An 18,209-nucleotide genomic window follows, 5' to 3' on the forward strand; every position below is an offset into this window, starting at 1 on the left:
CAGGCACCAGTTGTGGGCGCAAACGGAAGCAATGCTTATGGTTTACAAAGCATGTATACTCTCCAGGATAGACTATGGAGCCCAAGCCTACAGCTGCGCCGACCCAAAATTACTGCAAAAATTAGATGTTATCCAAAACCAAGCACTAAGAACAATAGCTAAAGTTCCACGTAATACTAGCGGCCAAAGCTTAGAAGTAGAATTTAACATCATGCCACTTAAATACCGCCGCAATATCCAACATCTTAATTACCACCTCAAAATCCACTCGCTTAAGTTAGACCACCCAGTTCAGGAACTTACTCCTATAATAACTAAACCAGGACTAGAATTTAATAAAAACAAAAAACTCAATGACTCATTTGCCACTAGGGCTAGTAAACTAGAAATAGAGGTAGGAATTGATAACATACCAGTGGCTCTATATCATATTAATCAGCCTATGGAGTGCCACACTCCATATCTAATTAAAAAAGCCACAGACGAAACACCATTTCCACCTTTTAAAAAAGTCCTGTTTGAAGCCGCAGCCAACGAAAATTATCCGGAGCACATCCATATATACACGGATGGCTAAAAACCCCCAGATAATGGTAGGGTTGGCTTCGCAATAGTAGAAGAAAAGATATCTAAACACTCCAAACTTGTTAAATATGCCAGGCTGTCAGACAACCTATCAGTCTACACAGCAGAACTGACAGCCATCTACGAGGCACTAATCTGGATCAGAAATAAACAATATCCTAAAAGTGTTATCTTCTCAGATAGCCTTAGCTCAATCCAATCTCTTCAAACTAATAAATCTACTAGGCCAGACATCTTAGCAGCTATCCACAATAAACTCCACGAATTAAACCAACTTAACCTAACAGTAGTATTCGAATGGGTCCCAGCTCATGTAGGAATAATTGGTAACGAAGTAGCCGACTATGGAGCAAAAACAGCACTCTCAATCACCAGTACGATTACCGCACTACCACTAGGAATAACAGAGCTAATGTCAAAAGCAAAAAAACACTACATAAATCAATGGCAAGCAAACTGGGACCTTACAAATAATGCATGGCACTACAACATCAAGCCACTAGTCAACTCAATAAGACCTAAATACAAAAACACCTTTGTGGATAAACTAATCACTAAAGTACGCCTAGGTAAATCTTCACAACTCAACAGCTGCTCATTTACCAAACTAAACCCAGAATGTGAGTGTGGCACCCGGGAAGATATGAAACACTATCTCCTGGATTGCACGCTACATACCACACAAAGAAATCTAATGATAGAGTCAATAACCGAAGCCAACCATAATAAACAAATAACGCCTAACTTCCTACTAAACCCGGATAAACATCTAAAACATAAAACCTTCAAAGCAGTTTATCTATTCGTCCAGTCCACCAAACCAAAACTATAAAATAAACCAATAATAGGCACTCATAACCATTCACTAGTACGCCCCTAAGAAGGAACTGCTACCAATTTCGAACTCTACTCGATACTTTCCAACCTAGGGGCCAAAGGTGAATAGGTGAAATAAGAACCAATACAGTGTGAATAGATTATTCATAAGGATTGTTCAAAACCACTCACTTGTAAGCCCTTACATAAGAGCTGCAACCAATTTGGAACTCGGACCCGATGCACTCTACTGCAAGTGGCCAAAGGTGGGGAGGTAGCGAACTTCCGAATAGATTAATGTAAATATACTATGTTATGATTTTACTCTAAAAATCGAGTTTTGGCAAATTGGTACATAGCACTCCCAAATGAGATCGCAGCAAACCAATTGAATAAGGCGCTAACCATCCAACCAAAGCCAATATATCAAACAGGATAGGATCACTAATTATCAACCTCTCTTTTTACAGCTCGCCTAATGGTCCAAGCCAGCCAACCACGACCCAGAATAACCACATGTATATATCGCACATTTCATGTAATCGCACCATGCACTTTATTAATGATGAATAAAACTAGCAGACACGGTAACTCACTTAGGGCACAGAAGGACAACTGGAAAACAGAAAACAGAAGATTGACCAAGTAAGACCAATATAGTATAAGTGCGCAAGCCCAACAAACCCCCTAGTATACAGTTACCAACATATAGATATAATTATTTCATTAATCTTTTGCGGGGGCGGGAAACAAAATTAATAGTACGCTGGAGTGGCTGACAGTTATGTTATGTGACTATTCATTACTAATAAGCTAACTATCTTTCTCTCCTTTCTCTCTCTCTTTCATTGATTGGAAAAATAAATATGTTAAGCACTAGGCTTTTTTAACCAATACATACACTACAAGGGCTCGCCCTTCAAATTAGATATTTAGAATAGACTAATTCCCCCCCCCCCCCCGCCATTGTGTTAACAAAACTACGCAAGGGCGGGGGGGGGGGGGGGGTGGTCATGATGACTGTTGGAAACATTAGAATAGGGACGTAAGACAATAGGTACAACCTAAACACCAAACTAGGATTACACACAGACAACATGCTCACCGCAACAGCACACAGGATGCATTGACTAATGATAACAATGCATCCGCCCCACATTTTAATGGCCCAGCACGTGCTCTAATAAGGAACCGGACAAAAGAATACCGGTTCCGAGTACAAAATTGCAATGCACCCGGGGGAGGCCGAACAAAAGAATATCGGCCGCCCCTACCCAATCCCCAAATACTTGCTGCTGGGAAATGTACTTGGTGTCACTGAGGAGGAAACTGAAGACCAAACCAACATCAGCGCTTCGACCACCCCGGAACAAATCGCTTTGCCTGCCAGTGTCTACACAATTGCACGAGTCTCCTCTGGGTTGTCATGCCACGACCAGAAGCGGCCAGGTCCTTATCAGGACCCTACGGACAACCTAGGGAGACAACCAGCATCATAAAGGTCGATAAGTAACGAGCTACTCTCGACTCACTAACGAGCTACACTCGATTCAAAACCTATACTAGCTCAATCATTTACCTTTCGACCGACCGTTCAAAATTGCGCCAAAATTACTCAACAAAAACTGCGCACCATTTTCTCTTTGGCTTTAAAATGGCTCCACTCAAAATTCCATAGCACCACCACCACCTGTCTTGGACAAAGGGGCCGACCAAGGCCGGCTCTTGTGCCCACGACAGGCGTGCGCTACAACAGCTTGTTCTGAATGTGCACGTAAAACCCTATGACCTGACCTGACCTGACCTATGTGCTCAACTCCATGAATGTTTTGTGAACGCGTTTGAAAACAAACCCTGGTATAATATTTATTCATATAGTTTTTGTTTGTTGTGTGCTTTTTTTAAATTATGTATTTATTTTTTTTTTATTTTTTTTTTTTGTTACTGGATGGGTTTTTGGTTCTTTTTGTTGTTTTTTGTTTTTGATGGGTTGTTTTTTTATGTGTATTGTCTTTTTTGTGGATTTTTTTTTTTTTTTTTTTTGGGGGGGGGGGGGGGGTTTATTATTGTTGTTATTATTATGCTTTGTGTGCATGTCTGTACTAGATACGATTATAACAGAGTTTTGGTTTGTCTGCTTGTCTTTATTAACACATTGTTCAAATCAAATAGGATCGAATAATCTGCCTCACAGACGCTGTTCCAATCACGTCACTAAAGAAACGCTTTTCTATGACGTCAGGGGTCACTGTTCTCAAAACAGACAATGTCAGTAGCATTTTTCCAAATCTCGCGGGATTATGCAAATGCCTCTGTGTGACATAGTGCGCCAGCGCTAGCTGGGCCTGGTCTTGCAGTGTCTCGATTTTCGCGGCCTCGAGCAGTTTGTCCATTGGATCTGTCGGAGAAAGAATACCCCACTCATTAGACTTAGTATAGCATTCATTTGATTTCATTTATTATGCACATATATTAATAGTTTGTTTTATATAACGACACCACTAGAGCACATTGTTTGATTAATTAATTATACTGGCGTAGGAAGCATATATATATATATATATATATATATATATATATATATATATATCATATAATATCTTACATTTTCAGTGCAATCAAACTATGTGATATTTTTCAGATCACATACTTTAAGAATTTGATAACTTTGCAAATTAGATGTAAATTAGTCGAGGTCTCGGCACTAGGTTTATTGACATTTAGACAAACGTACTTGGGTGACACTCCATGATTGACGTATGCATTCATAGTCATCAAATAAAAACATTTCAATGGCAATTTGACACTGAAAGCTGTCCAGCGTTCAGAAAACAAACAACGTTAGGCATAACTTTATTTTGATGCAAGGACATCCAAAATTACGTCATTCGAGTTTGACATCATTTCCATTCAAAAATACACCGCGCCACATATGCTTACGTCATTTGAATATCTAGTAATGGCGGACTGGAATTAAAGTTGCGTGTACAGTTTACAAAAACACGTTGTATTAAGCTTGAGCTTATATAATAAAGAGATTATTACCCTCGTGTATTTCGGTATCGTCAATATCATATATTAGGAATAAAAATAATGTAGAATACAATTTTTATTCCTAATATATGATATTGACGATACCGAAAAACACTCTGGTAATAACCTCTCTCTCTCTCTCTCTCTCTCTCTCTCTCTCTCTCTCTCTCTCTCTCTCTCTCTCTCTCTCTCTCTCTCTCTCTCTCTCTCTCTGTATATATATATATATATATATATATATATATATATATATATATATATATATATATATATATATATGTATATATATAGAGGATTCGTCACGAGTATTTTTTAATATGGGAAATATCAACCGAGGCTTCGTTAATCTGTATTTGTCGAGCCTTTGGCGAGACAAATACAGATTAACAGGCCGAGGTTGATATTTACCATATTAAAAAATACTCGTGACGAATTCTATTTATCATATCACTGTCAATTTTGTTTATTTTTCACTTAAATGATTAATAAACAAAACCCCAACGCTCGGACGTAACAATTTGTTATGACGTATGAATACATGTACATGTCAATCACTCAGCTGATAATCGGTTTGTCAATACACCTTGAAGGTTATCTATGCTTTCTGAAACTAGGTTAAAAGCGGACAGAACGATTGTAGCTATTTAAACAATTTAATACTAATTTAACAGTTTTATATATACACAATGAAATTATAATAATTGACAATAGCCAAATTTTTCAAAATAACTTTTCGCGGCATTTTGCTGAATACTACGTCATTGTCAGACATAGGCGTATCTACGTCACTGACCTATTTAAGGGCTTCATCAAGTTCAGTCGCCGTCGGAATCACGGTCAAAAATGATTCTTCGTTGTTTTATGGGGACAACAGGACTTTTAGGCTGAGCCAGATTTATTACGATGTTGCCCCCACTGGCATTGCCTCCAAACATGGTGTTCACACCGCCGGAAATATTGATGATCTGTGATTGTTTCGAATTTAAAAGTGTTGTCGGATTTCCTTCGAAGACGAACACACGGGAACCAAACTTGAGGATTCACAAGATGTAGATATCGCGGACAGAATGTGCGACAGTTCTTTGTGTTGGTCGTGATTTATATGGCTGTATGCATTAACTGAATGAATTTTTTTGTGTCCTGTTATCTGCATGAGCAGGAACGTGATTGTCGTTCAGTTTTTGGACCAGATAGGCTATTTGTGTGCAGAATGGTTCGTCAGGCGTTTATGGAGCTACTTCCCAGCAGACTCGGACTGTATAATTTGATTAGGAGGGTGGAGCTGGACTAGTAATTTGATTAGGAGGGTGGGTACTTCCATGCAGACTTGGACTAGTAATTTGATTAGGAGGGTGGAGCTACTTCCATGCAGATCGGACTAGTAATTTGATTAGGAGGGTGGAGCTACTTCCATGCAGACTCGGACTAGTAATTTGATTAGGAGGGTAGCTAATTTGATTAGTAATTTGATTAGGAGGGTGGAGCTACTTCCATGCAGACTCGGACTAGTAATTTGATTAGGAGGGTGGAGCTACTTCCATGCAGACTCGGACTAGTAATTTGATTAGGAGGGTGGAGCTACTTCCATGCAGACTCGGACTAGTAATTTGATTAGGAGGGTGGAGCTACTTCCATGCAGACTCGGACTAGTAATTTGATTAGGAGGGTGGAGCTACTTCCATGCAGACTCGGACTAGTAATTTGATTAGGAGGGTGGAGCTACTTAGGAGGGTGGAGCTACTTCCATGCAGACTTGGACTAGTAATTTGATTAGGAGGGTGGAGCTACTTCCATGCAGACTCGGACTAGTAATTTGATTAGGAGGGTGGAGCTACTTCCATGCAGACTCGGACTAGTAATTTGATTAGGAGGGTGGAGCTACTTGTACTTCCATGCAGACTTGGACTAGTAATTTGATTAGGAGGGTGGAGCTACTTCCATGCAGACTCGGACTAGTAATTTGATTAGGAGGGTGGAGCTACTTCCATGCAGACTTGGACTAGTAATTTGATTAGGAGGGTGGAGCTACTTCCATGCAGACTCGGACTAGTAATTTGATTAGGAGGGTGGAGCTACTTCCATGCAGACTCGGACTAGTAATTTGATTAGGAGGGTGGAGCTACTTCCATGCAGACTCGGACTAGTAATTTGATTAGGAGGGTGGAGCTACTTCCATGCAGACTCGGACTAGTAATTTGATTAGGAGGGTGGAGCTACTTCCATGCAGACTCGGACTAGTAATTTGATTAGGAGGGTGGAGCTACTTCCATGCAGACTTGGACTAGTAATTTGATTAGGAGGGTGGAGCTACTTCCATGCAGACTCGGACTAGTAATTTGATTAGGAGGGTGGAGCTACTTCCATGCAGACTTGGACTAGTAATTTGATTAGGAGGGTGGAGCTACTTCCATGCAGACTCGGACTAGTAATTTGATTAGGAGGGTAGAGCTACTGGTACTTCCATGCAGACTCGGACTAGTAATTTGATTAGGAGGGTGCAGACTCGGACTAGTAATTTGATTAGGAGGGTGGAGCTACTTCCATGCAGACTCGGACTAGTAATTTGATTAGGAGGGTGGAGCTACTTCCATGCAGACTCGGACTAGTAATTTGATTAGGAGGGTGGAGCTACTTCCATGCAGACTCGGACTAGTAATTTGATTAGGAGGGTGGAGCTACTTCCATGCAGACTCGGACTAGTAATTTGATTAGGAGGGTGGAGCTACTTCCATGCAGACTCGGACTAGTAATTTGATTAGGAGGGTGGAGCTACTTCCATGCAGACTTGGACTAGTAATTTGATTAGGAGGGTGGAGCTACTTCCATGCAGACTAGGAGGGTGGACTAGTAATTTGATTAGGAGGGTGGAGCTACTTCCATGCAGACTCGGACTAGTAATTTGATTAGGAGGGTGGAGCTACTTCCATGCAGACTTGGACTAGTAATTTGATTAGGAGGGTGGAGCTACTTCCATGCAGACTCGGACTAGTAATTTGATTAGGAGGGTGGAGCTACTTCCATGCAGACTTGGACTAGTAATTTGATTAGGAGGGTGGAGCTACTTCCATGCAGACTCGGACTAGTAATTTGATTAGGAGGGTGGAGCTACTTCCATGCAGACTCGGACTAGTAATGTGATTAGGAGGGTGGAGCTACTCCATGCAGACTCGGACTAGTAATTTGATTAGGAGGGTGGAGCTACTTCCATGCAGACTCGGACTAGTAATTTGATTAGGAGGGTGGAGCTACTTCCATGCAGACTCGGACTAGTAATTTGATTAGGAGGGTGCTACTTCCATGCAGACTGGACTACTTCCATGCAGACTTGGACTAGTAATTTGATTAGGAGGGTGGAGCTACTTCCATGCAGACTCGGACTAGTAATTTGATTAGGAGGGTGGAGCTACTTCCATGCAGACTTGGACTAGTAATTTGATTAGGAGGGTGGAGCTACTTCCATGCAGACTCGGACTAGTAATTTGATTAGGAGGGTGGAGCTACTTCCATGCAGACTCGGACTAGTAATTTGATTAGGAGGGTGGAGCTACTTCCATGCAGACTCGGACTAGTAATTTGATTAGGAGGGTGGAGCTACTTCCATGCAGACTCGGACTAGTAATTTGATTAGGAGGGTGGAGCTACTTCCATGCAGACTCGGACTAGTAATTTGATTAGGAGGGTGGAGCTACTGGTACTTCCATGCAGACTTGGACTAGTAATTTGATTAGGAGGGTGGAGCTACTTCCATGCAGACTTGGACTAGTAATTTGATTAGGAGGGTGGAGCTACTTCCATGCAGACTCGGACTAGTAATTTGATTAGGAGGGTGGAGCTACTTCCATGCAGACTCGGACTAGTAATTTGATTAGGAGGGTGGAGCTACTTCCATGCAGACTTGGACTAGTAATTTGATTAGGAGGGTGGAGCTACTTCCATGCAGACTTGGACTAGTAATTTGATTAGGAGGGTGGAGCTACTTCCATGCAGACTCGGACTAGTAATTTGATTAGGAGGGTGGAGCTACTTCCATGCAGACTCGGACTAGTAATTTGATTAGGAGGGTGGAGCTACTGGACTAGTAATTTGATTAGGAGGGTGCTACTTCCATGGACCTATGCATGCAGACTTGGACTATGCAGACTTGGACTAGATTAGGAGGGTGGAGCTACTTCCATGGCAGACTACTTCCATGCAGACTCGGACTAGTAATTTGATTAGGAGGGTGGAGCTACTTCCATGCAGACTCGGACTAGTAATTTGATTAGGAGGGTGGAGCTACTTCCATGCAGACTCGGACTAGTAATTTGATTAGGAGGGTGGAGCTACTTCCATGCAGACTCGGACTAGTAATTTGATTAGGAGGGTGGAGCTACTTCCATGCAGACTCGGACTAGTAATTTGATTAGGAGGGTGGAGCTACTTCCATGCAGACTCGGACTAGTAATTTGATTAGGAGGGTGGAGCTACTTCCATGCAGACTCGGACTAGTAATTTGATTAGGAGGGTGGAGCTACTTCCATGCAGACTCGGACTAGTAATTTGATTAGGAGGGTGGAGCTACTTCCATGCAGACTCGGACTAGTAATTTGATTAGGAGGGTACTTCCATGCAGACTTGGACTAGTAATTTGATTAGGAGGGTGGAGCTACTTCCATGCAGACTTGGACTAGTAATTTGATTAGGAGGGTGGAGCTACTTCCATGCAGACTCGGACTAGTAATTTGATTAGGAGGGTGGAGCTACTTCCATGCAGACTCGGACTAGTAATTTGATTAGGAGGGTGGAGCTACTTCCATGCAGACTCGGACTAGTAATTTGATTAGGAGGGTGGAGCTACTTCCATGCAGACTCGGACTAGTAATTTGATTAGGAGGGTGGAGCTACTTCCATGCAGACTCGGACTAGTAATTTGATTAGGAGGGTGGAGCTACTTCCATGCAGACTCGGACTAGTAATTTGATTAGGAGGGTGGAGCTACTTCCATGCAGACTCGGACTAGTAATTTGATTAGGAGGGTGGAGCTACTTCCATGCAGACTCGGACTAGTAATTTGATTAGGAGGGTGGAGCTACTTCCATGCAGACTCGGACTAGTAATTTGATTAGGAGGGTGGAGCTACTTCCATGCAGACTTGGACTAGTAATTTGATTAGGAGGGTGGAGCTACTTCCATGCAGACTCGGACTAGTAATTTGATTAGGAGGGTGGAGCTACTTCCATGCAGACTCGGACTAGTAATTTGATTAGGAGGGTGGAGCTACTTCCATGCAGACTCGGACTAGTAATTTGATTAGGAGGGTCTACATGCAGACTCGGACTAGTAATTTGATTAGGAGGGTGGAGCTACTTCCATGCAGACTCGGACTAGTAATTTGATTAGGAGGGTGGAGCTACTTCCCAGCAGACTCGGACTAGTAATTTGATTAGGAGGGTGGAGCTACTTCCATGCAGACTCGGACTAGTAATTTGATTAGGAGGGTGGAGCTACTTCCATGCAGACTCGGACTAGTAATTTGATTAGGAGGGTGGAGCTACTTCCATGCAGACTCGGACTAGTAATTTGATTAGGAGGGTGGAGCTACTTCCATGCAGACTTGGACTAGTAATTTGATTAGGAGGGTGGAGCTACTTCCATGCAGACTCGGACTAGTAATTTGATTAGGAGGGTGGAGCTACTTCCATGCAGACTCGGACTAGTAATTTGATTAGGAGGGTGGAGCTACTTCCATGCAGACTCGGACTAGTAATTTGATTAGGAGGGTGGAGCTACTTCCATGCAGACTCGGACTAGTAATTTGATTAGGAGGGTGGAGCTACTTCCATGCAGACTCGGACTAGTAATTTGATTAGGAGGGTGGAGCTACTGGTACTTCCATGCAGACTTGGACTAGTAATTTGATTAGGAGGGTGGAGCTACTTCCATGCAGACTTGGACTAGTAATTTGATTAGGAGGGTGGAGCTACTTCCATGCAGACTCGGACTAGTAATTTGATTAGGAGGGTGGAGCTACTTCCATGCAGACTCGGACTAGTAATTTGATTAGGAGGGTGGAGCTACTTCCATGCAGACTCGGACTAGTAATTTGATTAGGAGGGTGGAGCTACTTCCATGCAGACTCGGACTAGTAATTTGATTAGGAGGGTGGAGCTACTTCCATGCAGACTCGGACTAGTAATTTGATTAGGAGGGTGGAGCTACTTCCATGCAGACTCGGACTAGTAATTTGATTAGGAGATTAGGAGCTACTTCCATGCAGACTCGGACTAGTAATTTGATTAGGAGGGTGGAGCTACTTCCATGCAGACTCGGACTAGTAATTTGATTAGGAGGGTGGAGCTACTTCCATGCAGACTCGGACTAGTAATTTGATTAGGAGGGTGGAGCTACTTCCATGCAGACTTGGACTAGTAATTTGATTAGGAGGGTGGAGCTACTTCCATGCAGACTTGGACTAGTAATTTGATTAGGAGGGTGGAGCTACTTCCATGCAGACTCGGACTAGTAATTTGATTAGGAGGGTAGAGCTACTGGTACTTCCATGCAGACTCGGACTAGTAATTTGATTAGGAGGGTGGAGCTACTTCCATGCAGACTCGGACTAGTAATTTGATTAGGAGGGTGGAGCTACTTCCATGCAGACTCGGACTAGTAATTTGATTAGGAGGGTGGAGCTACTTCCATGCAGACTCGGACTAGTAATTTGATTAGGAGGGTGGAGCTACTTCCATGCAGACTCGGACTAGTAATTTGATTAGGAGGGTGGAGCTACTTCCATGCAGACTCGGACTAGTAATTTGATTAGGAGGGTAGAGATACTGGCACTTCCATGCAGACTCGGACTAGTAATTTGATTAGGAGGGTGGAGCTACTTCCCAGCAGACTTGGACTAGTAATTTGATTAGGAGGGTGGAGCTACTTCCATGCAGACTCGGACTAGTAATTTGATTAGGAGGGTGGAGCTACTTCCATGCAGACTCGGACTAGTAATTTGATTAGGAGGGTGGAGCTACTTCCATGCAGACTCGGACTAGTAATTTGATTAGGAGGGTGGAGCTACTTCCATGCAGACTCGGACTAGTAATTTGATTAGGAGGGTGGAGCTACTTCCATGCAGACTCGGACTAGTAATTTGATTAGGAGGGTAGAGCTACTGGTACTTCCATGCAGACTTGGACTAGTAATTTGATTAGGAGGGTGGAGCTACTTCCATGCAGACTTGGACTAGTAATTTGATTAGGAGGGTGGAGCTACTTCCATGCAGACTCGGACTAGTAATTTGATTAGGAGGGTGGAGCTACTTCCATGCAGACTCGGACTAGTAATTTGATTAGGAGGGTGGAGCTACTTCCATGCAGACTCGGACTAGTAATTTGATTAGGAGGGTGGAGCTACTTCCATGCAGACTCGGACTAGTAATTTGATTAGGAGGGTGGAGCTACTTCCATGCAGACTCGGACTAGTAATTTGATTAGGAGGGTGGAGCTACTTCCATGCAGACTCGGACTAGTAATTTGATTAGGAGGGTGGAGCTACTTCCATGCAGACTCGGACTAGTAATTTGATTAGGAGGGTGGAGCTACTTCCATGCAGACTCGGACTAGTAATTTGATTAGGAGGGTGGAGCTACTTCCATGCAGACTCGGACTAGTAATTTGATTAGGAGGGTGGAGCTACTTCCATGCAGACTCGGACTAGTAATTTGATTAGGAGGGTGGAGCTACTTCCATGCAGACTCGGACTAGTAATTTGATTAGGAGGGTGGAGCTACTTCCATGCAGACTCGGACTAGTAATTTGATTAGGAGGGTGGAGCTACTTCCATGCAGACTCGGACTAGTAATTTGATTAGGAGGGTGGAGCTACTTCCATGCAGACTCGGACTAGTAATTTGATTAGGAGGGTGGAGCTACTTCCATGCAGACTCGGACTAGTAATTTGATTAGGAGGGTGGAGCTACTTCCATGCAGACTCGGACTAGTAATTTGATTAGGAGGGTGGAGCTACTTCCATGCAGACTCGGACTAGTAATTTGATTAGGAGGGTGGAGCTACTTCCATGCAGACTTGGACTAGTAATTTGATTAGGAGGGTGGAGCTACTTCCATGCAGACTCGGACTAGTAATTTGATTAGGAGGGTGGAGCTACTTCCATGCAGACTCGGACTAGTAATTTGATTAGGAGGGTGGAGCTACTTCCATGCAGACTCGGACTAGTAATTTGATTAGGAGGGTGGAGCTACTTCCATGCAGACTCGGACTAGTAATTTGATTAGGAGGGTGGAGCTACTTCCATGCAGACTCGGACTAGTAATTTGATTAGGAGGGTGGAGCTACTTCCATGCAGACTCGGACTAGTAATTTGATTAGGAGGGTGGAGCTACTTCCATGCAGACTCGGACTAGTAATTTGATTAGGAGGGTGGAGACTCGGACTAGTAATTTGATTAGGAGGGTGGAGCTACTTCCATGCAGACTCGGACTAGTAATTTGATTAGGAGGGTGGAGCTACTTCCATGCAGACTCGGACTAGTAATTTGATTAGGAGGATTAGGAGGTACTGTGGAGCTACTTCCATGCAGACTCGGACTAGTAATTTGATTAGGAGGGTGGAGCTACTTCCATGCAGACTCCATGGACTAGTAATTTGATTAGGAGGGTGGAGCTACTTCCATGCAGACTCGGACTAGTAATTTGATTAGGAGGGTGGAGCTACTTCCATGCAGACTCGGACTAGTAATTTGATTAGGAGGGTGGAGCTGGTGGAGCTACTTCCATGCAGACTCGGACTAGTAATTTGATTAGGAGGGTGGAGCTACTTCCATGCAGACTCGGACTAGTAATTTGATTAGGAGGGTGGAGCTACTTCCATGCAGACTCGGACTAGTAATTTGATTAGGAGGGTGGAGCTACTTCCATGCAGACTCGGACTAGTAATTTGATTAGGAGGGTGGAGCTACTTCCATGCAGACTCGGACTAGTAATTTGATTAGGAGGGTGGAGCTACTTCCATGCAGACTCGGACTAGTAATTTGATTAGGAGGGTGGAGCTACTTCCATGCAGACTCGGACTAGTAATTTGATTAGGAGGGTGGAGCTACTTCCATGCAGACTCGGACTAGTAATTTGATTAGGAGGGTGGAGCTACTTCCATGCAGACTCGGACTAGTAATTTGATTAGGAGACTAGTAATTTGATTAGGAGGGTGGAGCTACTTCCATGCAGACTCGGACTAGTAATTTGATTAGGAGGGTGGAGCTACTTCCATGCAGACTCGGACTAGTAATTTGATTAGGAGGGTGGAGCTACTTCCATGCAGACTCGGACTAGTAATTTGATTAGGAGGGTGGAGCTACTTCCATGCAGACTCGGACTAGTAATTTGATTAGGAGGGTGGAGCTACTTCCATGCAGACTCGGACTAGTAATTTGATTAGGAGGGTGGAGCTACTTCCATGCAGACTCGGACTAGTAATTTGATTAGGAGGGTGGAGCTACTTCCATGCAGACTCGGACTAGTAATTTGATTAGGAGGGTGGAGCTACTTCCATGCAGACTCGGACTAGTAATTTGATTAGGAGGGTGGAGCTACTTCCATGCAGACTCGGACTAGTAATTTGATTAGGAGGGTGGAGCTACTTCCATGCAGACTCGGACTAGTAATTTGATTAGGAGGGTGGAGCTACTTCCATGCAGACTCGGACTAGACTCGGACTAGTAAATTTGATTAGGAGGGTGGAGCTACTTCCAGGAGGGTGGAGCTACTTCCATGCAGACTCGGACTAGTAATTTGATTAGGAGGGTGGAGCTACTTCCATGCAGACTCGGACTAGTAATTTGATTAGGAGGGTAGAGCTACTGGTACTTCCATGCAGACTCGGACTAGTAATTTGATTAGGAGGGTGGAGCTACTTCCATGCAGACTCGGACTAGTAATTTGATTAGGAGGGTGGAGCTACTTCCATGCAGACTCGGACTAGTAATTTGATTAGGAGGGTGGAGCTACTTCCCAGCAGACTCGGACTAGTAATTTGATTAGGAGGGTGGAGCTACTTCCATGCAGACTCGGACTAGTAATTTGATTAGGAGGGTGGAGCTACTTCCATGCAGACTTGGACTAGTAATTTGATTAGGAGGGTGGAGCTACTTCCATGCAGACAGACTAGTAATTTGATTAGGAGGGTGGAGCTACTTCCATGCAGACTCGGACTAGTAATTTGATTAGGAGGGTGGAGCTACTTCCATGCAGACTCGGACTAGTAATTTGATTAGGAGGGTGGAGCTACTTCCATGCAGACTCGGACTAGACCTGAAATGTTAAAATAAATATATAGTGGCCTTAACACGACTAAAATGTAATGTTCAACGCAAATACAGAATCACGGCATTTACAAAAGTTACCTTGGCGAAGCAGAAGAATGGTTTCCAGGAACGGTAACTCTGTTGAGTCCGCCTGTAAGGACTGACAAGCGGTGATGACTTTTTGAACAGAGCAAAGGTCGCCATCTTGGTCCCTCTGTAAACGGAACAGAATATGGATTTACTAAAGGTTTTACTGGAGTAAGACAAGTCGTTTCCCCTTTCAACCAGTGACCCATGAACAGTATTGAACTGGACTATAATATTTCTATTTAGAACAAATACAAAATACGTGTGGCTTCGGATACTCTATCGACCCTAATGTTTTCGCAGTTGTCGCCGAGCCTAGACTTGTTTTCCACCTTCTCATCTTCAAAACAGTGAGAGGACGCAACACTTCTTTGAAATGTTACTTTATTGCCCTTTGCCAAGACCAGTTTGACAGATTTTAGGAATTAAAAAAAATATATAATAATAATAAATAAAACAAAGTTACAGGCTACCTACCTACTCTAGAAAAATTCACGTTCCCAGAATCACATTTGTTTTATTTGGCTTTATATAAATGACATTTCGTATTTAATTTTGATGATCTGTTTGTATTTGGACGTCTCGCTATTTTCACTACATGCATGTAACATGTAGTCTTCATAATCATATTGATGTATTTACCTTTGTTTGACATCCAATAACTGATTTCTATTTGTGTGCTGGGGTGTCGTTAAACATTCATTCGTTCATTCATTCATGCATGCATGCATGCATGCATGCATTCATTCATTCATTCATTCATTCATTCATTCATTCATTCATTCATAATAGTGGTTTAAGCGTCAGTCACACTGTCACGGTGTATGGCTACGGTGACCCACGGTGCTTGAAATTTGGGGAAACCGTGGTTAACCGTAGTGAGTCCGGCGGCACCGGGACTGTGTGACTGGGGCTTTAGGCAGTGAAATTCGTTAGACTTCTCAATTAGTAGAGCAAATACAGATCAATTCTGCCACAGATTGCCTCAACGCTATATCAATATTACATAACCAAATCGATTAAAAATAGTCCCACTGTCATCATATTAAACAAGACAAAGTATTGTAGTTAAACAAGGGAGACAACCTATTTTAAACAATGAATCCAATATATTACCTCCCTTTGATATGTGAGGCGTGATTCAAATTCGCGGGATGTTGTTCAGTGCTAGTAGTTGATTAAGCAGAGGTACGAAGAATGGTGTACCTTATACTGACACAAATTAGTTATTTCTATTATTGAGTAGTACACCATGACTGATTTATCAAATTACTGTTGACTAGTGGCACAATATATGGGTAATCAATAAAGTACATGTGCTCAGAGGAGGGTGGGGGGGGGGGGGGGGGAGTGGCGTTCGTGTATGCCTGAATAATATGCAGAGAAAAGGGGCGTTTGTGCATGGCTGTGAAGAATATGCAGAGGGAGGGCGTTCGTGCATGACTGTGAAGTGTGCAGAGTGATGGGGAGTTCGTGCGTGACTGAAGAGTGTGCAAAGGGTCGGGCGTTCGTGCAAGACAGTGAACAGTGTGCAGAGGGAGGGGCGTTCGTCCATGACCGTGAAGACTGTGCAGAGTGAGGTGGCGTTCGTGCATGACCGTCAAGAATGTTCAGAGTGAGGTGGCGTTCGTGCATGACCGTGGAGAATGTGCAGAGGGAGGGGGCGTTCGTGCATGACTGAAGACTGTGCAGAGGGAGGGGCGTTCGTCCATGACCGTGAAGACTGTGCAGAGTGAGGTGGCGTTCGTCCATGACCGTGAAGACTGTGGAGAGTGAGGTGGCGTTCGTGCATGACGGTGAAGACTGTGCAGAGTGAGGTGGCGTTCGTGCATGACCGTGAAGAATCTGCAGAGTGAGGTGGCGTTCGTGCATGACCGTGAAGAATGTGCAGAGTGAGGTGGCGTTCGTCCATGACCGCCAAAAATGTTCAGAGTGAGGTGGCGTTCGTGCATGACCGTCAAGAATGTGCAGTGTGAGGTGGCGTTCGTCCATGACTGTCACGAATGTACAGAGGGAGGGGGCGTTCGTCCATGACCGTCACGAATGTACAGAGTGAGGTGGCGTTCGTCCATGACCGTCACGAATGTACAGAGGGAGGGGGCGTTCGTCCATGACCGCGAAGAATGTGCAGAGGGAGGTGGCGTTCGTCCATGACCGTGGAGAGTGTGCAGAGGGAGGGGATTCGCTGACAGCGTATTGTTATTTCTTGAATGTCTCAAAATGATTGGTGTAAAATAGATGCGATCCTACCATTTAACGAAGAGATCGTAGCGCTAAGATTACCTTACGTTCATAACTACCTTATGTACCTAAAGTGATTTTAGTGCTAAGATCACTTTGTTAGTGACTCGAGTTTCTGAGTGTTTAATTAGTACCAGATTGTGTGCGTACCTACTTTATGGATAGCTTCTAATCAATAAATCATAAACGTGCATATATCCACTGAAGGTTCAAGCATGTTTGTACTGGACATATTCTTCGAGTTCCCCGGGATATGATTCGGGTGGCAGTATTAGGTCGATGGAATTCGTAATTTAATATTAATATTTTGAAAATTAAAAAAAAAAAATAATAATAATAAAATAAAACTCATTCTTATTACAAGGTATAATAATGCATTATAGTAACTTATATTTCAAATTAAATTCAAAAATGACTTTGTTTGCGTCAGGTCTAAATATGAAAACATTAAATGTAGCTAAATCTGGCAGCAACAAACGATTGTTGCGGGAATGGTTACGTAAACATATAACGTGACATGTGATCGTCGCATTGATACCTGAACTTGTGTGTGCTTTCTCGCAAGTCGTGAAATGTCAATTGGCCAGTATGATGCCGCAAAGAGAAATAGTTCGCTCCATTTTGTTTCCAGCAGCACTAACTGATCGTGCGGATGTAGACTCTTAAAGATGTGGTTGTAAATCGTCCTTCTGAGGGCAGTCCCCATTATCTGCTGCGCAGTTGAAAACAGTAATGTTGATGCGTCACATATGATGTTAGTACCTAAAAGAGAATAATACTTGAATTGCAAAGGATAAAATGTAAAGAAAATCCCTCCAGACTCATACTTGGAGATTTTGGGGCTTTTTGTACCATGTCCCATCCCCGAGCAAGCTTTGACTGAAGTTAAAAAAAAAAAATAATATCACTACGAGTGACTTTGAGATCGTACAGGTTTACACAAAACTCTGAACCATACTGACATCAGAGTGGACAGTGTATTGGTTTGGTCTGTTTAACATCACCAGAGCTCATTCATTAAAATATCGGCTACTGGATGTTATGCTTAAAGTATTCAGTGAAAATACTCGCCATTTTTCTATGAACACCAAGGGATCTTTTTACATGCACTGCCCCTCAGACAAGACGACAGATACCACGGCTTTTGATATA

The 18,209-nt window shown here is 43.2% G+C and overlaps 1 protein-coding gene across 1 annotated transcript in view; it reads right to left on the reverse strand.

Annotated features, from left to right (window-relative positions):
* Positions 1-3,467: 3,467 nt before the first annotated feature.
* The window catches only part of LOC121368821 (nuclear receptor subfamily 2 group E member 1-like), a 22,512-nt gene continuing 7,770 nt past the window's right edge, over positions 3,468-18,209 (reverse strand). The window contains exons 4-6 of the mRNA XM_041493570.1: positions 17,596-17,819; positions 14,829-14,943; positions 3,468-3,799 (exon numbers count right to left, since the gene is read on the reverse strand). Of these exons, the coding sequence (XP_041349504.1) occupies positions 3,561-3,799; positions 14,829-14,943; positions 17,596-17,819 (578 nt within the window). The 3' untranslated portion in view covers positions 3,468-3,560. The remainder of the gene's footprint in view (positions 3,800-14,828; positions 14,944-17,595; positions 17,820-18,209) is intronic.

Source organism: Gigantopelta aegis, chromosome 1 (assembly GCF_016097555.1).
Source record: "Gigantopelta aegis isolate Gae_Host chromosome 1, Gae_host_genome, whole genome shotgun sequence".
In the NCBI taxonomy this organism is placed as follows: Eukaryota; Metazoa; Mollusca; class Gastropoda; order Neomphalida; family Peltospiridae; genus Gigantopelta; species Gigantopelta aegis.